The sequence below is a fragment of the Micromesistius poutassou genome (genome assembly GCF_964030765.1).
Source record: "Micromesistius poutassou genome assembly, chromosome: 19".
Classification (NCBI taxonomy): domain Eukaryota; kingdom Metazoa; phylum Chordata; class Actinopteri; order Gadiformes; family Gadidae; genus Micromesistius; species Micromesistius poutassou.
The window spans coordinates 8,850,281-8,874,151 of NC_140289.1; the positions used below are offsets into that span (position 1 = coordinate 8,850,281).

Sequence of the window (23,871 nt, forward strand, 5' to 3'; positions counted from 1 at the left end):
AAAAAATCCCATTAGCAAGGGTCAGGGAGGAAACTGTCCCAGTGCATCATAAACTTTAACTCATGAAACATTCACACACAACCGTGTGTGCTGGTGTCACGCGGGTCCTCCGATTGGAGGAGAGTGTATCAGCCCAGAACGGGAGACCTCACACCATTGGCTAATCGTCTCAGCGGTTGGTGGGAAGGCGGGTAGACCAGTGGGTTTATTATTGGACTGATCGACCTAGCCTTCTCAGTTCACAAGTGCAGGATGCTGCGTCCTTCCATTCAATTTGTATTTGCCATCCGGCAGAATTGAGTGAAACTGATTGGGATTACATTTCTTTCGAGCAGAGATGAGCAGAGATTTCTTTCCACCATGATTGGGATTTGTGTCAGGGCAGGAGGAGCTGTGATCCAAACTGAAAATTACAGCATTGTAAGATAATTGACACTGGTGAACATTTGTGCGGTTCCTGTGAAGGAAATACTGATGAGTTATGCAGTCAGGCATGAGGCAGATGCCCGAGTTAGTTATTTGTTATCAGAGGCATCGCCTTGTAAAACTAGTATGAACTTGCTGAAAAAGCAAAAAAAAAAAACGTTAAGCTCAACGTTACTTCATGAACTGCACACCATGCTGTTCATTTCATGTTCAGAGGCTGTGCTCTCCGCGTTGATTGACTGGCGAGAAAAAAAGGAGGCATAGCAATATGGTTGAAGTGTGGAACTGAGCATTGTGCATTTATATGCCAAGAAGGTACACTTATTTTGTGAAGGGGGTTGAAAAATGTAATTGTTTAAATACCTACACCATTTAAAATATCAGTGACCAACATGAATATGAAACCTTTTGTGATTAACTATGCAAGATTGCATTTGTAATTCTTTATTTTGCAATGTCCCATTTAGAGAGAAGATGATGCCTTTTGATTGATACAAACATGGATATGAAACAGAAAAAACAAAAACAGTATCTGCCAACGTTTAAACCAAATCATTTTGAATTGATGAAACTTCCAAAAAAATAATAATAATACAACCGCATGAACGCAACAACAAAAATTGTTCCCTTGGTAAAAGCCTTGAACCAACATCGGCATATACACTGTATATATATATGCCTGTTTAAACAGTCCACACACCGTCTCTCGCGGACATGACGCCAAAAAGAGCCATGGTGGGTTTCGCAGGAACTCTATGTCCTTTCCAGAAATGTTCATGAAAGCAAAGTGAGAGGGAGCGCACTTCAGCCCGGCGAATAAAACGCGCCACGATACACCACACGTTTTTTTAGTTTTTCTTTCCTTTTCTCAAAAGAGTAACTTTGTGTAAATAGTGAAAACAAAAACCAACAACATAAAAAAAGACCATTGGTTACATGATGCGTTACATGTTACATTAAGGCACCCGAAGCCATCAGGTTTGTGGACGGGTCGACCAATGGTTCTCACTGTGGCTGAAGAAGATGATTAAAAAAAAAACGAACTGTTCCGTGCATTATTGCATGGCAGAATTAACCCATAGTCATCCCATAGAATATATATAGAGAGATATATACGATGATGTACACAAAGCAGTTTCACACCCACATTTCTTTTCGGTGCATGTATTTTGGTTATCATTTTGTCTTTCCAAACCACACCATACTGGTCGAAGAAACGCACGTAAGCGGCGCCATCAAAGAAAAAAGAAGAACGATGTGATTGGTCGGGGACACGTCTCCAGCCACTGAACCATTGGTAAACCCGGTGGACAACCCTTCTCAAGTGGTACCTCACTGTAAATGCTCCTGACTTTGGGATCCTGGCTATGATTTTGTTTGAAATGTCTTAAAACCTGCCCCATTTAGACTGGCATAAATAAAAAGGAATGGAACGTAAAAAAAATAATTCTAATAATAATAATTAATAATAATAATAATAAAAATGTGCGACTTGTCTTTAAGTTACTAAATTCAAATATACACAGCGACTCCCTCAGTATATACACATATGTACAGACCTCTCATTTCCTCTATTAACAAAATAAACAAGAGCATTGCTGTGGAACATGGCTCTTCAAAACACACACACACACACACACACACACACGCAGGCACACACACACAAACAGACACACCGACACACACACACACACACACACACACCGACGCACACAAAAATAGAAGAACAGCCGAGACGCCAAGACACAAAGTAACACACCTCTCCTCTTCCTTTGTGCGAGATTTGGAGAACACACAAGAGGTGGAGGACAGGGGGCAGCGAGATGACGCCACCCCCCCCCTCCCCCCCCCACCCACCGGAGGGCGGGGACGGGGGGGGCGGGCTCTTGGGAAGGCACTTGCTACCAAGTCAAGCTGGAAATAATAAGAATACAAACACTGGAAATCAAACAAAAAAACAAAAACAAAGAAGGAAACGAAACTCCTCCGTTAAACCCCAAGAGCTTTCAGCCATTTCAGAAGACAGAACAAAATGGAAGGCCACATAATAGGCACTGGGGTGGTGTCGTTGTCCTCTTTCCCCCTCCCCCTCCCCCCCACCCCCCACCCCCCCACATCCAGGCCCGGGGTGTGTTTTGGTTTGGGGGGGATGGGGGGATGGGTAAGGCTAGGGTCAGGTACAGAGGGGGGGGTGGGATGGTTCCACAGGAGCAGGATGGAAGGTGGTGTCACTCAAGGAAGGAAGCAGTGTTGAAATACGGTGGGGGGAAGATGATGGTGGGGAGACGCAAGTCCTGATCATGAGCCAGTCTTGTCCCATTGAACCCTTTTCATATGAAGAGGTCCGATGAATCCCCCCCCCCCCCTCCATTTAGTGTTGGTTGGTTGTTTTACCAATGAGGAGCCTGCTTACCAAAACACAAATCATTATCCTCTGTAAACAAACATAACAAATACAGGAACTGTTCTTTATCCATGTAGACTTATCATCATTACATAAATGGTACAATAATAAAAAAAAAAAAGATAGGGATGGGCATTTTTCAGCCTACAGAATAGTTTTGTTCTTCTCCATTTCAAACATAATAATAATATTCATAAAAATAATAATAATAATAATATCAATAAAAAAAAAATCTTGAAGCCAAAACTCGAAGCCGACTTCTTTCTAACGCTTAGGCTGAACAATTCTTCAGAGAGACAATAGTGAAAAAAAAAATAAAATAAGAATGGCTTTGTTCAACTTAAAGCCTTTTTTTTTTTTTTTACCCCTTTCGTATCACCCCCAAAAAAAGTACAGTCACTCGGTGTGCGCTGTCTCACGTCTTATGGTCCAAATGTCCTGCCGTCTCTGTCTCCCTACGCTCGCCTCCCCTTCCCTGGATCCACTTTTAAATATCAACTTTATACACGATGGTCTCTGGAGTCTTTGGGGGCGGCCAAGGCGGCGCTGGCGTTTTTCCAGCGGTTGTCTTTGGGGCAGTAGGCGGGCGTCCGGTGCGGCGCCTTGTGGAGCGGCACGCCCGAGCTGCGAGAGGTGCAGATCACCCCCCCGCTGGGCCGTGCCCCTCCCTTTGAGTACTTGCAAACCTGCCACTTCCCGGCCTCCATCGCCATGTCCCCCTCAAACTCCAGCTTCCCCTCCATCTCCTCCTCCTCTTCTTCCTCCTCCTCCTCCTCGTCCTCCTCCTCCTCGTCCTCCGCTCCGTCACACGTCCGATAGGAGGAGCCAATGAGCTTCTTGCGCTCCTGCTCTGCCTCTCGGTTGCTGTCTTTGAGCAGCGGCAGCTGCTGCTGCTGCTGCTGCTGCTGCTCCTGCTGCTTCTGCGGCCGGAGAGCTTCCCATTGGTTGTTCACGCTCTCTGAGGCCGCGCCACCGCCGTCGCCGCCTCCCAGGGGCCCGCCTCCGCCCCGCCTCCTCTCCCGCTCTTTTCTCCGCTTGCGGGTCCACCAGGCGCACACGCACACGCAGAGCAGGCAGAGAACGCAGAAGAGTGCGCACAGCAGGGGCACCAGGTAGTCTGAGGGGACAACAAAACCAAACAAGTCAGGAGAAAGGCCGGAGGAAAACGTCAAACACGGATTAAAGCCGTGAGGAACAAAAGCCCATAATCTTTGACCATCGCCACTGATGGACGCCCATGATTGGCCGTCTAGCGTCTAGTCATGGTCTGTGCATTTTAAAAAACGACCTTGGCGAAATGGCTCCCACACCGCACCAGAAGCGGCCCGGACTAAGAAGGTATTTGTCGAGGCCCGCATAACAAAAGGCTCGGAGGAGGAGGAACGCCTTTTTCCCCATCCTGTTTTTTTGTGTTCTGTTCCCACATCCCCGCGCCTCGCTCACCCAGTGACGGAGGAAATGCCTGCGTCTCCACTTTGACCTCGATGACCGCCAGCATGACGCTGCTGTTGTGGCGCTTGGACAGCGTGCCCACGATGATGCTGGCCGCGTCCTGGATCCTGCTGTGGTCCGACTGGTCCTGAGGCTGGAAGGACTGCACACAGACACAGGACGCATCGCCCGCTTAACAAGGGTTGTTTAGTTTGTGACCATTATTTAAACAAGGTGGAGTCAAGTCTGTATGCAAGGGTAGGGCTGGACAATGTCAGAAAAGACAGAGATTGTGATTGTGATGAACATCCGCTATGACTGGAAAGGATTTTTTTGCATTACACTCGGTCAACGTTTAATTAACGTCATTGAGGAATACTTGATTCTTAATTGGATAAACAATACAGAGGATAACAATACATGAATGATGTGGGCGTTAAGAGGAAATTTTAAGTATTGTCTTCAAATGATATCTATTCTAGACTATTGTTGGGTGAATGTGCTGTTAGTTCACGACCCCAAACATCAGAAGGAAGCGATATAAACAGAGCAGAATGAGCTGGGCCACTCACGATGGCCACCTCCACGGCATTGGTACTGGAGTGGGACAGGTCACAGAGCAGGACCAGGGCGTGGTCCTGGGCCAGAGACCGGGTGTCTGGCAGGTAGCGCAGCTCTGAGCAGATGTTCTCCACCGTGGTGCCCTGGGTTAAACAAGAGCATACACACGCATACACAGTTTGGCAACAAGGAAAAGTGGAAGTGTGAAGAGAAGATCATCCAGTACATGCGCAGCAAAATGGCAACGGCAAGGAAGCGTGACCAGGTTAGGTGTTGTCATTATCGCGTTTACATTGCCGCCATGGTAACTAACTGGGAGGTACGGGAGGTAGATCGGTAGAAGGAGTGGCACGCTTGTGTTGCAACATTGAAGAGACTGACGCCATGCTGACCGGATACAAACAGTGAGTATGTGTACATGCACGGCTCGTTGGAATGTCTGTCTGACGGATTCGTCAGACAGATCGCTACGTAATCGCTCATTAGATCCTAATACTTGTCTCCTTGTCAGTCCAAAAGTGCTGTGATTGCCACATCGTCGTAAGTCTATACCGTGTTAACACCGAGCGATTGGTTATGTATTCGGGGACTTCCTGAACATTCGCAGTGATAATTAAACACACCACAAACTGCCCCGTAACCCGGTAACCGCAGTTACATGACAAACAACACTGAATAAGAATTCCCGTTTCAAAAAACCTTCACAACCCGGCTTTGGTGTTGACGTGGCACTTAAGTACACCTGGTTGCCGCCGTGACCAGGTTACAATCAGGGCTTACCGGTGTGCACGTCAGCGCGGCGACGCCACACGCTGTAACCGGCGGCGGCGGACGCGTACTCACGGTGGGCACCTTGTCCCGGTTGAAGACCAGCGTGATGTGGGCGCAGCTGTTGTCCAGGTGGCCCGTGTTGGGCCGGCACTGGGTGGGCGGGGGCGTGAGCAGGGGGCCCGGGGCCGCGCAGACCCCCCACCGGTGGCAGGGGGGCGTGAAGCAGGTCAGGTAGCCGTGCTCCAGGCACTCCCGGCCCGCGGGGCACGGCCGGCGCTCCGCCCCGCCCCCGCCCCCCTCCTCCTCCTCCTCCCCCCCCCGGCCCCCTGCGGGGCTCTGCGGGAGCAGACAGGGGAGGCGGCCGCACAGCACCTGGTCCCAGGAGAGGAGAGGGGGGGGGGTGGGGGGGGGAACGGACATACATTGGTCCAGTTAGGTTTTACTGCCGCTTTCATCTGTGTATCGATTGAGCCCATCGAGAACAGATCACAAGGGGCGTGGATTAGAGACCAATACTTTTTGGTCCCTTTGTAAACCGTATCCATGGTGATTAGCCGAGGTCTGGCCATGGTGTGTGTTGTGATAGGACCAGGGCCGTGTGTACGTGTGTGTGCGTGATGAGTTACCTTGGTGCAGAGCACTTTGCCGTCGGTGCAGCGACAGCTGTTGCACTCCTCGTCCCAGAGGCTGCCGTGGGGGAACTGGAGGCCGTGGTGGTGGCAGGTCTTCCCGATGCCCACAACTAAAGACACACACACACACACACACACACACACACACACACACACACACACACACACACACACACACACACACACACACACACACACACACACACACACACACACACACACACACACACACACAACGAATTAACAACTGCAGTTACATGTGGTTCACCAGAGGTGGCACTGTCCCCGCGATTTTGTTTGGTCACCCTTTGAAAAAAAAAAAAAGACAGACAGATGCAGACACCACACACACACACACACACACACACACACACACACACACACACACACACACACACACACACACACACACACACACACACACACACACACACACACACACACACACACACACACACACACACACACACACACACACACACACACTTACACTTACACTCTTGGCATAGGGTCCCTGTTCTCCCCAACGGGCAGAGGCAGCGGAATCCGTCGATCTCGTCAACGCAGGTGGCGCCGTAAGCACAGGGAGACGACTGGCATTCGTTTATATCTGATGGCAGAGAGACGGAGAGGAGGACCAGTCACGTCACCAACATTGAAACCGCCCAGAACAGTGTGCTTCACAGTGACACTCTTTCTGAGGATTATGCAGTGAAACAGCGCACGAATGGGACTCAAACGTAAAGCGGAACAGCTAAAACCGTGAGTTGCTCAATGCTGAGGTAACCACAGCACTAGCATTTTAAGGGTCAACATTTATCAAATGTATGCTTGAAATATACTGCCAAATAATTGGCAGTAGGTGACATGAACCAGGACTCAAACTACAAAGCGACTTATCTGAAACTGGCTGCCATGCCTGCAATGTGAGTTTTTTTTCAGACCTGCCCAAGTGTGTGTATCTGAGACACCATTCAGGTCAGGCAGAGAGAGAGAGAGGACCTCTAGCTCGGCCAAGACAAAGACAGCACAGGGAAGAATTTCTAGGTCACCAAGTAATTTGTCGTGTGTGTGTGTGTGTGTGTGTGTGTGTGTGTGTGTGTGTGTGTGTGTGTGTGTGTGTGTGTGTGTGTGTGTGTGTGTGTGTGTGTGTGTGTGTGTGTGTGTGTGTGTGTGTGTGTGTGTGTGTGTTGACCTCTTGAGGTCAACAGGGTCATGGGTTAAAAAAAATATATATGCATGTGTGTCTCGCCTTCATCCATTTGACCCTTCATCGCCATGACAACCGGGGTGAAAAAGTAAAAAAAGAGGTTAGGGCTTGTGAAGACCCACTAATGACACGTATGTGTTGAGGTGTCCTTGCATCGCAGCACTACATTAAAACCAGGTCTGGTACTCACTGATGCGGCAGTCTGGACCAGCAAAACCGGGCGCGCACTCACAACGGAACCAGTTCACTCCGTCCACACATACACCGCCGTTGTAGCTGCGCAGGGCGAGAGAGAGAGAGGCAGACATAAATAGGGCCATAGAGCCACACAGGACCAAAGCACCTACATTAGTAGTGTGTGTGTGTGTGTGTGTGTGTGTGTGTGTGTGTGTGTGTGTGTGTGTGTGTGTGTGTGTGTGTGTGTGTGTGTGTGTGTGTGTGTGTGTGTGTGTGTGTGTGTGTGTGTGTGTGTGTGTCAGTCCCATCAATACACGGCCCTGGCTTTCAGATGCTAATAGGCGTGTCCCCCTCCTCTCCTCAGCATCCCTCTGTTCCCCTCCTCCTTAGAAATGACTCCCCCTCCCCCACTGACACCCTCCCCCGGGTCACAGTCCTCCTCCCCCTCCCATCCCCCATCCAGCAACTCACTCTCCCAATCACTTCCCCGAAATTGTACCCACACACACACACACATACACCCTCCCCCACTCCTGTTCAGTGACATCCAGGCCCGGTGACTGGATGGGGATCTCTGTCTGAGAGCTTGATTTAAGGACACCTTCCACTGCCTTCACCGGCTCCTGCGCCCCCCCCCCCCTCCCCCCCCTCCCCTCCCCCTCCATATCCATTCTCAGAGGCCCAGAGGTGTGGAGAGAATGTGAGGGATGGGACTGAGCAGTGGGAGGGGGGGGGGAGGAGGTTGGGAGGGCTTGGTGGAGGAGCCAGTGGAAGCTGTCCTTAAATCAAGCCTCAGACAGGTCTCCACTCAGACAGAGTCACCGGGCTGGTTTCAACGAGGGGTCTCTCATACCACCTACCAGGGGTACGGTCTGTGCCCTATGGGCTAAGCGAGCAATGCTACAGGACTATATGGCAAGGTGCTACGGGCCGACGGTGGATAACCTCCGTAGAGCTGAAAGCAGGAACGTCTACTTACCACGGGTGAGGGTTGCAGTCGTTGGTGTCTGATGGGAGAGGGGGGGAGAAACACAATATAAATCCAATGATCAATTGTGAGTAAAAGTAGTTATTCAACCACCCCCCCCCCCCCCCCCCCCCGCCTTCCCTACACAACACTGAGCCCTGTCAAAACATGAAAAGAGGACCACATCCTACGGTCTTCCCTGCCCCCCCGACTCCCCCGCCATATAAAGTCAATCAGTCGCTGAAGCCAAGCGGGGGTGGGAGAGGAACCTACTCTGGCCACAGGCGGGGCCTTCCCAGCCCTCCTTGCAGATGCACGTGAAGGTGTCTCCGCCTCCGACGCAGGTGCCTCCGTTGGAGCAGGGGCTGGACGCGCAGGTGCTGTTCACGGCTGCAGAGGACGCAAGGAAAGGTGAGCCGATGCCGAAGACACGGGCAAGAATACCAAAAGAAGAGTGCCCAATCTACGGTTTAGTCTCGAAACCGACTGGGCTCGAACCCAGTCACTTTGGCGGCTATCCAGCTCCGCCCACACGTAGCGTCCAATAAGGGGCCTTACCTGTGTTGCAGGTGTTGCCTCCCCACCCGGGCGGGCAGGCACAGCGGAAGGCGTCTCCGTGGTCGTAGCAGGTGCCTCCGTTGCTGCAGGTGGTGGAGTCGCATTGACTTTCGCCTGCAAAGAGCAAGACCGTTAAAATCAACCGTCAACAGGAGGGGCTTGAGGGACGTGAACGTGATACAGGGCAGAGAATGACAGAGTAGTCAGAGCTCAGAGTCAAACACCCTGAGTGCTAGACAATCCTGCCCCCAAAGGGACATTTAACTTGATCAATCCCAGATGGGAAAAAAATAAACAACATATAATTATCATAATTATCACAATCATGGGATATTGCCCAATATCCCGAGATAGCGAACCAATTAAATTGCGCCATCTTAAGAGGTTCACGTGTAGCATATACTAATAACTTATACCCAAGGACTTTCTGATGGATCCACACACACACACACACACACACACACACACACACACACACACACACACACACACACACACACACACACACACACACACACACACACACACACACACACACACACACACACACACACACACACACACACTTACGCGGTCTTGCCCTTCCAGCTGTCGGCACACTTGCAGTGGAAGTCATTGACCAGGTCAACGCACTGCCCGCCGTTCTGACAGGGGTTGTGTCTGCACTCGTTCACGTCTGGAGGGAGGGAGGGAGGGAGGGAGGGAGGGAGGGAGCACAGCCGGGCAGAGGGGGGAGGGTTACTCCAGAGGAGAGCTCAAACCTCACCGAACCACGTTGTTCAGGCGGCTGACTCTGGGGAGTCCGGGCCTGCAGGGGTACGGACTAGAGGAAGGAGGAACTCACTCAGGTCACAGAGCCGGCCTTCCCACCCGTCGGGACAGATGCACTGGAAGGAGTTGACGCCGTCGATGCACGTTCCTCCACTGCGACAGGGGCTGCTGTCACAGTCGTTGACGTCTGGGGAGGGGACCGGGGAAAAGAGATGGGGTGTGAAAAAACACATTTTTTTTTTGGCCTCAGTGGAGAACTGCATTATTTTCATTTCACATTATAACAAAATGAAAGTCATTATATGAAATGTGTCATTAGCATATTGAACATTGCTTTTGAAAAGTCTGAAATTTCTAATTAAGTTTTTAAAACAATGAGAAAGACACATACACACACACACACACAGACAGAGAGAGACAGAGAGACAGAGAGACAGAGAGAGAGAGAGAGAGACCAGTGAGTCTGACTCGACTCACTCTCATGACAGTAGGTGCCCATGAAGCCTGGATCACAGAGGCAGGTGAAGTTGCCAGCCGGCTGGCTCCGGCATTGGCCCCTGGGCCCGCACACGTTGGAGGAGATGCGCCGCACTTCCGACGAGTTGTTGGTCGCCACGGTGATGGTGCAGCTGTCAATCGCTGTAAACAGAAAAGGCACACGTATTTTCATAAGAGAGCGCGACGACCGAGGTGTTCCTCATCAGGACAAGGATGCTGTCCCAAAGGCTGACTGAGCTAATGCCGGAGGGCACACCTTGACAGGGGGGGCTCCGGCAGCGGTCCCGCGCCTGCCCACAGGTCTTCCCCTGGTAGCCTTCGGGACAGGCGCAGTAGAAGTCCTGGGCCTGGCCGTGGCACCGGGCTTTGTTCTCACACGGGTCGGGGTAGCAGGGGTCAGAGGGCATCCAGCTGGGGATCTGCCGAGGGCAAGAGGACGCATGATGGGGGGGTCAGCAGGTTCGCTCCGTTTGTAGCTCTGGCGAGTGTTGCCATGCCGATAAGCCTGTGTGTGTTTCACTTGAAGGGCTTTTCCTCCTTTTGGGCGGGTCCTAATGTTGGTTTCACTTGAGGATGGTTAGAGAATATGACAAATATAGCTATTTTCAAAATATTGTTTTCTCTGAAAACTAAACTAATTTGAGGTCAGGGTACACCACAGGCCCGCCAGCTGGATATAACTAGAACATGTTGGTCTTATCACTCTGATGAGCAGCTATTTATCATACCAAGGGACTTGCGTGTGTCAGCTTTTCATTTGAAATCGTTCATGAAATTCCTATCATACACTGAAGAAAATGGACTTAATTTGAAAGAATGGCAGTGAATGTACAAATAAAAGAAAAATACATCAGTACTTTGCCAACAAGGAAGGCAGGACACTTTGACATTGCAAGACATGGGTGCAAAATACTATTCAGATCAAAGTTGTGGTGACAACACAGAGCACAAACCCACAACTCTGAACGCTGACACAAAACCCACGACTGGGGGGGCGACATCTGCAAATATGGAGCTAGGTATTCAAAACCCAGTTTTTCCTTCTGTAAACGAAAAGCAACTGCATATAAACGATGGATTGAACCCACTGCCATTTAAGGTGCTCGGTGTGGGGGTCCGGGGGGGGCAAACTTATCTCCTTGTGCGCGGCCACACGCTCGCACACAGTTTACTTTACTTCAAGTGGCTGAGCACCATCTATTTATCCTATGCGGGTTAACCGCTGGTCTGAGCCGTGACTAGGTTGTGGCCTTTAGTGTCTGCGCCGGGGAGTCTGAGGGGCATGACCCGCGATAAATCACAGCGCAACGTTCGGCACAGCCGCCGTCCCGTTGCTAGCGCCGCAGTACGCAGCGGCGCAAACAAGTACATAAACGCTGACCGTTAAAGAGGCTGCGTCGCACGGCGTGGGGCCCGAAGGGTTGACATTTTCATTTAATAGTTTACACGCATCTTGATACGCGCCGTTATCCACGGCACGACCCGTGACCGCGCTTTGATTACAGCATAAACTTGTAAATTCGACCCAACGCTCATATTCCCGGCGTGGTGCTAAACCCGTCCTAAATGAAGAGTAGTTATAAGAGCACGCGAGACACCTTATCCCCGCTGGCACAGGCGTGCTGCTGCTGCTGCTGCTGCTGCTGCTGCACAGCGATGCACCGCATGCCGATGGGAGACGCAGAAGTGGAGCAGAGCACGGGGTAGAGTTCTGGGAGGTTTGGGCGGTGGCCTCCATTCAGGATGGGCTCATATTTATAGCAGGGGGGGGGGGGGGGGGGGGGAGGGAGGGGGAGGGTGCTAAATCAAGGCTAGCTTCCCAGCCGACACCGATCTCCATCCGGGGCCCGGAGAGAGAGATCTGTGGTGTTGATTACATTTTATTTACCACTGCCCCAGATTGGCTATACGCACGCATACAAACAACAACACCACATTTTATGAGCCAAGTGGGTAGCATGGAGCCAATCGAGAGGATGTATAGGTTGGCAGTAGGGGATCATTCATTCATTCAAATGAGTTGATGAATAAACGGGGTCACTTTGGAATGGATTATTGAGAATTGGGAGATTTCACGTAAAAAAAAAAAATCTATGTGAAACCGTGTGTGCATGTGCGTGTCCGTGTGCCTGCGGGTGTCTGCGTTCACGTTGCTGGCACTGACCTCACACAGCTCTCCTGAGAACTCGGGGGGGCATTCACACACAAAGCCCCCCTGGACATCGTGGCAGCGGCCTGCGTTGTGGCAGGGCCCGCTGTCGCACGCGTTCACCCGGACCTCGCAGTGGGAGCCTGTGAACCCCCGCAGACACTGGCACTGGTAGCTCCCCAGGGCCTTCTGGAGCGCCACGACCAACAGTCAGAGGATGAGAGGATGACAACTTTATTGATATAGCGCTTCAAAACATTAAAAAAAAAATTCTCATGTAAAAAAAAAAAAAGCCACTACAATTGGAAAAGACTGGAATTGTGTGTGTGTTTCAATCGGTCTTACCTTGCACGTGGCTCCATTCTGACACTGACCACGGCAGCTGTTGACCTCTGCAGAAGAAGGAGAAGAGCGAATGCCAAACCGGCGGGTTACAAGTCGAAACATGACATTGGAAAAGGACGGGGAACGTATTCGCCAACGCCCCCGCCCCTCGATGCCGAGTTGGGCGTTAATCTGTGAGTGAAAGACTGGAGGAAGGTGAACGTGAATCATCTGGAGTGTCCACAAAGGCCAACGTGGACAAGCCTCCGCAGAGAGGAGATCCCACATGCACGCGGGGGCCGTGTCGGAAGGGTGGAAGAGAGAGAGAGCCGTGCCTTTGAGCGGCAAGTCAAGACAGGAAGTGAGGCTCCGGGCGCGACTCAGAGAGGAAGAGCCGCGTACCAAAGCAGGAATATGTTCAAAGTGATCGAAGGAAGAGATTTTGGAAAATAGGTAACCAGACACAAAACACAACACAAAAGATAAGATTAGTGATTCTTAAATCACTCGAATCGGTTCAGAGTAACATCAAGTGGCACTAGTGGGAGCCCATTAGGAGCTCTGCCTGGAGGTTTGGTGCAGTTTTATTTTAGTGTTTGGTTACTTGTTGAAGAGCCCAAAGATAGACAGATTGTGTGTGTTCATTTGTGTTTTAGTTGAGTTGAGTTGGGTTGGGTTTAACTCAGAGTGTGTGTGAAAGTTAAATTGTGTTGAGTTGGTTGTGTATAAGTTAAGTTGGGTTGAGTGGAGTGTGTGACAGTTTAGGTGTGTGCGGGTGAGGAAGAAGCAGTTGGAGAGGACAGAAACGTAGGGACAACACCGAAGGAGACGCGTAATACTGACTGATTTCACAGTTCTGTCCGGACCATCCCCGGAGACAGTCGCAGATATATCCGCCGATCAAGTTTTTGCAAGAGTGAGCGTTTAGGCAGGGCTTCCCCAAGCACTCGTTAGCATCTGCCAGACGGAGACCAAAGTGTCCATCAAGCCACAGAGAGATTGATGGAGGGCGAGGTGGAGAGAGAGACCGAGGGAGAGAGAGGTAGAGAGCGGAGCAATTAGGGGAGGGGAGCATGATCAAATCCACCTTTAGATCTTTCACCCATCAAAAGTATTCCGCCAACGTCATTGGGTGAAGGGTTTACAGCACAGCAGAAGCTACAACATGTTATATTTCAACAGGACATTAAAATTGGCACATGTTCCAAGATGGACTGCCCGCCTAAAAGCAGCTTTGTTCTACGTACTCATACACCGTCTGCCTTCCTTCTGAAACCCAACCCTTTGGACCCATGCATGCACGTACGCACACACGCTCCCTAGAGAAGATATTTGATGGTAATTGCCGCCTGTAAGGTGAGAGCAGAGCTAGAAAGATGAGACCAAACTCTTGGGTTCCCATGTTCCACACACACACACACACACACACACACACACACACACACACACACACACACACACACACACACACACACACACACACACACACACACACACACACACACACACACACACACACACACACACACACAACAACAATAAGATACACCAAACACATCCTTGTCAAAAGAAAGTGATCCGTGAGACATGCAGACACGCACCTATCTGGCAGGTCTTCCCTTTCCACTGAGGGGGGCAGACGCACTCAAAGCTGTTGTCCAGGTCGACGCATGTCCCACCCTGGGCACACGGACCCGAGGCACACTCGTCCAAGTCTGTAAAAGGAATAAAGCAATAGTACTTTTTATTAGTCGATGCACTAAGCAAACCCCTTTGGTCTGTTTGTAAAGCACTACTATTAACGGGACACAACAGCGGGGGGGGGGGGGGAAACACGGGTTCATCCGTTTCGGATGAGCTCAAAAGGAGTGGCAAGCGACGAGGCAAATCCACCCGTACGTGCGTTTAGCCCAGAGCCATCAGAGCCGAGTGTAACCCCAGTAGGCATGCCGAGACACCGCGCGGAAACAAGCACCCACGCGCCCTGCCAAGAACCCAGAGCCAGGCTCAGGGTGGAGGGCGCAAAAAGAAAAGTGTGTGTGTGGGTCAATTCAGTTATCACCCCGGTTCACCGCAACAACACATAATTACTGAGGTGTGTCGTTCTGCAGTACGCCGTGACGATCCAACGTTGTAATTGGGGGTGCTGACAGGTTCAGTCATTATTACGGAGCTTAGAAGATCTCTGCCGTGAGCGCCGTGCGTTCCTTTGGCGCAGTGCCGTTGGACGCCACTAGAAGACCCCCAATTAAACTTCGGGAAAATAAGAGCACCCGATGTCCTCGGGTTATACGTTTGGATGTTCCACGGTTCCTTCGCAACAGGGAAAAAGGGCGCGGCTATTTTCCCCTCAACTAAAAGACGTTGCAATTAGTGTTTTACGACCTGCGAAAAAGCTTTGGGTGGGCACCTAGAAAGAGAACCGCCGCGATCAGAGGAGTGTGGAGGGTGGACCACGTACTGTTAGCGCAGGTGGGGCCCTCCCAGCCTGGCGGGCAGTGACACTTGAACCCCGAGGGAACCTCATGGCACGTCCCGCCATTGGCGCAGGGGTCCGACACGCAGGCGTGCTCGGCTGGAGGGAGAGACAGGACGGCGTTATTCAGAGACAGGACGGCGTTATTCAGAGACAGGACGGCGTTATTCAGAGACAGGACGGCGTTATTCAGAGACAGGACGGCGTTATTCAGAGACAGGACGGCGTTATTCAGAGACAGGACGGCGTTATTCAGAGACAGGACGGCGTTATTCAGCTACTGATCTCGAACACAGTCGAGGGTGAGACGCTTCGGCTTGTTCGGTCTAGCGACCGCGTTGCGTCGTAACACGTTGTTCTCTAGCGTAGCGTTGACCTCCATTGGGCTTTACAACGTAAATATATACTATGATGGTAATGGACACACTGAACAAGGAAACGTTCAAACACATTGAAACACAGACGGTCCCTTCACCCGCTTGCTATTCCTGCACAGTGCTTAAAAAAAAATAAAAAAAAGAGTGCCATCGTTCACACATCCCCACTGAAGTCCCTTTTGTAGCCTAAGCAGAAGAGTCTTGGCAGAAACCCGGGCCCCATGTGGTGGGCAGCTCACCTATCTGGCAGGTCTGGCCAGAGTAGCCCTGTGGACAGATGCACTGGTATTGGTCGGGCTCCGTGTTCATGCAGGTGCCCCCGTTGACGCAGGGGTGGTGGCGGCCGCAGTAGTTCAGGTCTGAGGGGAGACACGGCAGGTCAGTGGGCGGGAACAGTGTGTGTGTATATATATATATATATATATATATATATATATATATATTTTTTTTTTTTTTTTTTTTTTTCAAAGACAGGACTCCTTGTGCCGAGAATCAAGCAGTCAGTTAATGTCAATAGGAATTGTATGCAGTCTAAATGTCAACATGATATAAATAGGGATGGGGAATCAGCAGGGACATTGTGATATGATGTACAATTATCGTATCGTAACGCGTGTGTCTGCATCTGTTTAACCTATGTGAGTGGGGGGTGGGGACCCTAAATGGGTGCTTTGACAGGAAGCTCTAAATAAAGGGCTTTACACGGGGGAGAAGGTGTCTTTAAATGCAACAAGTACAAATACATTTCTTTAAATTTGAACGCCACAAGATAAACGTTTGAAATCATGACTATGAGTAGCTGCACAAATGCGCGTTTTAATTTGCTGGACAGCCGGCACTAAGCACTAGTCTGTGGGAGGAGAGGCGAGTGGGAGGAAGAGAGCGAGAGAGAGAGTATCCGATCGGCCTACAGGAGAGGTGGTGAGATAAATAAATGAACAGGGGATCTGCCAGAGCGGTGGCTGCGAGGACCCGGTGCTCATCCCCCAGAGTGGCCCCGGTGGCTTCCGGGGGGAGGCGGGCCGGCTCCAGTGTCCGCGCCGGCGGGTTTGGATCACACCCACGGTAAAGCTATCTGTTCTCCCTGCCAACGCCGGGACGTCAACAACAAAGTAGGAGCAGGCCTGGAGACGGAAGCGTTCAATTGTGCGTGTAACAGGAATAAAAATAACCCGATTAATGAAACCCCTTTTTTGGATACCAATTAGTATCAAAATTTGTACTGGCTTTCTGAAACGAGTCGAGTCCTTTCCTCCAGGCAGACGCTTCTCAACGCGCCTGTGTCAACGCGCCGCTCACCTTTATTACACAGCAGGCCGCCCCAGTTCCTCTCACAGCTGCACTGCCAGGGGGTGCTGCAGGTCCCGTGCACGCAGCCCGGGTACGGCATGCAATCGTCGCAGAAGGGCCCCTGGAAGCCGTAGCTGCACCTGGAGGTTCACAGGGGCAGCGAGGCGAGGGCCCGGTCAGAACCGGTCAGCGAGGAATCGTGAACACATTTGACGGTCGGTTCCACAAAAACTTTTGCCGATCACATCGGGGGACCTTTTGGGTAGGGAAGGAACCTGGCTGAGGGACGGCATAGCATGGTTTGTTAGCATCGTTATCAGAAGGAAACACGGTGGCTCTTGGTTCAGTGTGGTCGTCGGTGCAGAGAACCCAGCTGGAGTGAGAGCAGTGTATCGCGAACAGGTTGGCCATGAAACTATGTGTAACAGTAGCATTATAAACAGTAAGATTATCAAAACATGACCAATAATGTAACACGGCTTCACTCGATACCCAGGAAGAAGAAAAACAAAACTTTTTTAAATTAAGTCATTGGAGCCGTGGTTGGGAAGTCTACATGAGATCCCTGGATAGCCCCATCCAAAGGGCGGGGCTAATTTGGTCAAGAGTTACATTCCAGGGCAAGAGGGGTTAAGAATACTTCCAGTAGGGCTCCCACACTGGGGTCGGATCAGAGAGGTGTGTGTGTGTGTGTGTGTGTGTGTGTGTGTGTGTGTGTGTGTGTGTGTGTGTGTGTGTGTGTGTGTGTGTGTGTGTGTGTGTGTGTGTGTGTGTACACTACATGCACTGCCATCTCTAAAGTCCCACCACTATCTCGCCAGCACTGTCAGCGCTGTCGTCTTTGGAACAGCTGTCTGGTCAATTGACGGCTATTTTCAGCATATCCCCCCCCCCCCTCCCCCCCCCTCCACCGACACACAAACACCCCCCCCCCCCCCCCGCGCAGTCGGCACGGAGACAGCATGCCCCCCAACCACCGTCTGGGAAACAAGGCCTTCCCAAACCCGCCCTGAGCTGCTCAGAACCGGCTTCAGCGCGCCACGCAGGAAGCCCTCCTGGGGGCGCAGGTTAGCCGGAGAAGGGGTCCAAGTATGTGCAGACTTCATCCATAACCTGTGTTACAGTAGCATCTCAAACAAGTCGGCTGCTGCCCTCCTTTCACATCTTGAGCACAGCGGGAATACGGTTGGACATCAAGCAGCCAATCCGAGCCCTCTTGCGCAGAACATGGAATTAAAAAGGTCATTGTGACCATGCCAGTGAAACAATGCTGCTTCCGTAGCATCAGGATCTTCTGTGTGACACACACACACACACACACACACACACACACACACACACACACACACACACACACACACACACACACACACACACACACACACACACACACACACACACACACACACACACACACACACTACAGTGAGGGATGGTTTTAAGAACAGCACCACTTCCGGTGGCCCTCTCCCCTTTATTACGAAGCCTTAAAACAATGCACTGATCTTCTCCCATTGGTGCAGAGCCTCTCCTGGTGACGGCATAGAGGACGCTCCGGGGGTAAGGGGGGGGGGGGGGGGGTTCTCTCCAGTGGGGGGGTAACAGGTGACAAATAGGAAGTACAGTTTCCTGAGGCGCTGCAGCTATGTGGCTCACGTCACTTTATCAAACCGAGGCATTTCCTTTTTTCTCCTTTTTCCGTTTGTTTTTGTCTTCTTTTTTTTCCAAAGTGCATACCACAGTGCGATACACAACAAGGCTTCTCTTATCACAGTCGTCGGCCCGTAGAGTCCCAGTGTAGACACAGAGTCAGCTTGACACTGAGGGTGGGGAACATTTCTTTCAGGAGATTGAGTGGCTTGCGGGTAATGGTGCGCGTTTATTCCAGCGTACATGCTTTCCCGCACCAAATGCAGGGGGGAAATGGTGCATGACATTGTGCGTGACAGCGGCAAGGGATTTATTAAAGGTGCTGTAGGTAAGATTTAACAGCGATAAGTTCAGTGTCATTTGGGAGAAATATCCCAGCCACCCGGCAGTGGTGAGTGAAATATAGATCGACCACAGGTGAGCGAATGAAACATCTCAAGAGAGGGGGGGGGGGCGTTTTTTGCCAGGGGGGTTTGCAAGTCCCTCCCTCTCTTTACAACTCTCCCATCGTACCTACAGCCCCTTTAAAGGTCCCTCAGAGGGACATTGTATAGGCGTGATAACAAAGGGGCCGTGTGATCCTCGTGAGCAGCGGGAGGTCCCGACACAATAGGACATTGCTCCACTCACTTGCATTCCCCGGGCACGCCACAGCTCCCGTGCAGCAGGTTGCAGCCTTGCTTGCAGATCGCTATAACAAATCAGGGAGACAGAAATCATGGCAGAAACATGAGTAAGATGCAAAAACGGAATACCTTTTAAATACAGATAGATTTAAATATTTTTTTTTTTCCAGTTACAACGATGAATGACCTGATGAATTGGAGGGAAGCGATGGACTGAGCTTTAGTGGAATACATACATCAACGCATCAAACCTCATTCACTCCATTTTTCGTCCCTTTTTTAAACGATTAACCGTTTCCCGCCACAATCGCACATCAACGTAGTCGCAGAAGCGTCAATCCTGGGATTGGTCAGCGTCTTGACTAACAAGGCATAAAGCATTACCCCTCACGCCACACACACACACACACCATAAAACAAATCTCAATTGTGTTTCTTCTAATTCTGGACGCTATATGGGTTGGGGAGAGGGGGGGGGGGGTCGCCTGTTGCTGACAGTCATCCTAACAAGACGTGAGAATTCACTGCACACCCCCGATGACCCAGGGTGGGCTGTCAGAGGTGGGGGGGGGGTTAAACAACTTTATCGCCTGGGGGTAACAACACACTGCCCCCCTGCCCCCCCTGCTTTAAAGGACAACAAAACACCTCCCCCTGGTCTCACCCGTAAGGCCCTGCTGGGTGATTTATTATGAAGGGAGGCCCCCCACACACAGCTAGCTTACCTAGCACTAGCACAACCTGACCAGGCTTCATGACAAGCATGGAGCTTCCTTTACGCTCTCGCACGCACAGCACGCCCAAAAAAGGGCACACCTGCTGCTCAAATGCAATGTGATGCGGCATTGCCCTTCATTAGAAAGGAGGTGCTGTTAAAATTACAAAAAGATATTTGGATGGGGGGGGGGGGGGCATAATGCACGGACCCCAAGTGAACCGGACACATCATGGTCCAGTGTGGCGTGTGCCGATTTCGGAGTAGTACAAAGTCAAACCAACCCACAGTACACATAGACAGTGTCAACTAACCTCAGAACACACACACACACACACACACACACACACACACACACACACACACACACACACACACTTGAAGCAGGGTGCATCGGGCCCATGATGTAATAATCATCACCACAATTATCATTATCATCATCGTCATTATTAATTTCCCGTTACCTGTGCAGCAGTCCTTGCCCATCCAGCCGTCCAGACAGGCCCGCTGGCCTGACGCCTCGCAGCGGTAGTGGCCAAAGTAGTCGTCGCGCGGCACGCACAGCTCGTTGCACTTGCTGCTGTAGTAGTGCTCGTCGCAGCGGACGCGCGCGCGGTACACCAGCCGCGCCACCGGCCCGTCGTGCTGCTCCGTCTGCCAGCGCTCGCCCGGGTTCAGCATGCCCGTGTGCACGCTGCGCTCAATCAGCAGCTCGTCCCCGCCTGAGGGGGGGGGGGGGGAGGGAGGGGAGGAGGGGGGGGAGGAGGGGGGAGACACGTACAAACGTAAGCTGAATGGCTTTTCACTTCAGAATGGGGGGGGGGGGGGGTGGAAAAAAAAAAAAACAAGGCGATGTACGGTATGAATATGTATAAACATCTCCGTCCACACTTCCCGGTATAAATATGCATTGTGTTTCCATCCACCTAGGAATGTTCCCCCCCCGCCCGGTAATCACCTTCGGTGTTCATGTGGTACTGCAGCTGCTGTCCCTAATACCCAAACCACACACCCGCCGATCGGACCCAACACTAACGTTATAGCACTTTTCAGGGTGATCTCTTTTCCACAGGAGTCAAGCGATGACACACCAGATCAGCACAGAGTGCATTTATGCTTCCGGGCCAACAAGTCAGACGACAGCCAAAGCCGGGGCGGTTACATCATTCACCTGGTCTATCGCCGTTTGGTCTTGATCTTGGTCTTCTGTGTCTGGCATATCAATGTCATATCGCAGGCCCAACTATGAATCCAATTGTCGCCCGCGTTCGACCCCTATATCCCCAAACGCGGACATTGAGTGCTCCGATCAGTGCAACAATAAGGGTGATAAAAAGAAGTGGTCTACGCTGTACTGTAAAAAGAGATTGTTTAACAGCGGTGTTTGTCAAAGGAATAAGTAATGATCCTGTATGGAAAATGTGGGTGCAATGCATCAGCCGCCGGCTCCCCCACCCCCAGGCATGCGTCAGACACGCTGTCAACAAGCAGCTAATTGGAGAGCAGGCCTTGTACTGGAACTGTGCTGACACCCGATAGCTTCCATTACTACAATAGCACCCAGAGAGAGAGCGAGGGAGGGCGAGAGAGAGCGAGGGAGGTAGCGAGAGAGAGCGAGAGGGAGTAAGAGCATGAGGCTAAGAGGTAGGCTCCTAAGGAACTTATAGCCTAGCCCCTTTTTTCCTCCTAATGAGAATCCTACCTGATAAACAAGTCAATACAATATCAACATTCTGACTGAATTTTGAGGATATAAACTACATTTCATCCATTATTGGCCGTTTTGCAGAAAGGTGCGCCAAAACGTTGCTCCACCACGACACCAGCCAAGTCAAATGAACTCCTCTCCACTTGCTTCAGTTTCCCATCTGCAACGATGGTTACTCAAAGTTCCCTTTATGTGCCCTGAATAATTCATGCATCATTGTGGACATCAGCGCATCATTGTATCTGCAGTGTATCCACCGCTTGGATCAGAAGCAGTGATAATTGATTTTGTCAATACATCGCCGAGCTGTTCCCCTGCCGTCACATTCAAAACGCTGGCGCTGAGCACATGACAAGCTGCCAGGATGAGAGACCATTCTCTTTAGCATACTGGAGTCAACATCCAGGTGAAGGGCCATGTCCCCAGCGAATGACGAACTGAAAATCTCATACATGTATAATATATAGACACACACACACACACACACTATAGCATACACGGTGGAGTCAAAACACATCAGCTGGAGACTAAACCGTTTCCTGGCATCAGCATATAGAGATATTGTTTGGCCCGTCTCCCGAGGGTGTTTTAGGTGTTCATTTGAAATGCCTGACCATTTCACCTCACCCCGCATCAGTGCTCTCGGTAAACAGCACCCCCCCCCACCCCAGCACCGTCTTAATCGCGACAGGATCACAACCCTGGAAACTATTTGGGTGGAAATAAGAGGGGCCCTGCGATTTCCTTTGGGACACACACACACACACACACACACACACACACACACACACACACACACACACACACACACACACACACACACACACACACACACACACACACACACACACACACACACACACACACACACACAATGTCAGGCAGAATTAAGCAACAATAACTGAAATAACTCCCAGCAGATAGAGAACAATGGGGCTCCGGTGGCGGGAGCCGGCCTCCATGGTGTCTAAACACGGGGGCCACAGTCCGTCCAGCCACACCCACTTCCTGCTCCATAAACACAAGGCAAACAGCCAGCCCTGCTTTCCTGAGGACATGGGGGGGGGTTTGAGGGAACAAACGATTCTGGAGAAAAGAAAATTGCAGCGTGTCGTGCTCCTGTGATGTTGGGACACGACGCCACGAAACCCCTCGGCTCAAAGTGGGTCTGGATGAAGGGATACATTTAATTGAGGCGCTAATTTGTCGCACTTTGGGTCCACCTTGATTGACAAAAGCACTAACTCCACTAACTGAAACAAACCCCTTTGATCTCCTGGTTCCCTGATTGGGACAGGCCAGCGTCGGCGACACACAAGTCTCAGGGACTGCTCCTCTCGCACCCGTTACAATGACGAGCGAGTGAAACAATCAAGTTCAATCTATTTTGTTACATTTTGTTTATTTGAATCACCTTGGGTCATTGCTTGATTAGTGATTAGTGATATAATGATTAGTACGGCTCTGACATTTCAGCACTACCGTTCTCGAGATAATGCTCTAGTACCAACATGGTACATGGTACATGCAAAAAACCGACTGGGAAATGTGGAACAAGGACAAAGCGGACTGCCTTTTGGGACACACCGCACCCACCTACCCTCGCCTCCTTCCAGACCCCACCGGGCGGAGTCCTAAATACCTTTATACATGCTAGCTCGGGCTAATGGCGACCCTGACATCACCCAACAACACTCCCTCCAAAACCCCCCAATCACCATCCCTTGTGATCTTTGAAGAAGAAGGCAGAAAACGGTGCCTTTGTTCCCGAAGATTATGCCTCTTGAACCAATGACATCAAAGTACAAGTCAGCAGACACATGTGACATAATAGCCCCCCCCAACCCCAACATACAAGGTATTTAAGAGCTAATTAGCAACCCACCCAGCCTTCCCCCCCCCGCCACACACACACACACACACACACACACACACACACACACACACACACACACACACACACACACACACACACACACACACACACACACACACACACACACACACACACACACACACACACACACACAGTATGGGTCCCACCTTTCTGTTGTGGGTATGCACCCATCATTGTGTAAACTGTGCGGTGGTGCGTGCATCCATCCATCCATCCCTGTGCGCTGCTTTTCAACGTGTTGCCGTGATGGACT

The 23,871-nt window shown here is 51.0% G+C and overlaps 1 protein-coding gene across 1 annotated transcript in view; it reads right to left on the bottom strand.

The window, feature by feature from the left end:
* Positions 1 to 861: 861 nt before the first annotated feature.
* Positions 862 to 23,871, bottom strand: part of LOC311363937 (protein jagged-2-like) — a 37,877-nt gene continuing 14,867 nt past the window's right edge. Inside the window, 24 exon segments of the mRNA XM_084483927.1 lie at positions 862 to 3,947; positions 4,274 to 4,424; positions 4,834 to 4,965; positions 5,666 to 5,965; positions 6,220 to 6,335; positions 6,722 to 6,835; positions 7,626 to 7,711; positions 8,592 to 8,619; positions 8,853 to 8,969; positions 9,138 to 9,251; positions 9,702 to 9,709; positions 9,711 to 9,813; positions 9,982 to 10,095; positions 10,386 to 10,547; positions 10,663 to 10,825; positions 12,571 to 12,744; positions 12,901 to 12,947; positions 13,723 to 13,836; positions 14,481 to 14,594; positions 15,341 to 15,454; positions 15,972 to 16,091; positions 17,032 to 17,162; positions 19,303 to 19,363; positions 20,478 to 20,735. Of these exon segments, the coding sequence (XP_084340053.1) occupies positions 3,331 to 3,947; positions 4,274 to 4,424; positions 4,834 to 4,965; positions 5,666 to 5,965; positions 6,220 to 6,335; positions 6,722 to 6,835; positions 7,626 to 7,711; positions 8,592 to 8,619; positions 8,853 to 8,969; positions 9,138 to 9,251; positions 9,702 to 9,709; positions 9,711 to 9,813; positions 9,982 to 10,095; positions 10,386 to 10,547; positions 10,663 to 10,825; positions 12,571 to 12,744; positions 12,901 to 12,947; positions 13,723 to 13,836; positions 14,481 to 14,594; positions 15,341 to 15,454; positions 15,972 to 16,091; positions 17,032 to 17,162; positions 19,303 to 19,363; positions 20,478 to 20,735 (3,458 nt within the window). The 3' untranslated portion in view covers positions 862 to 3,330.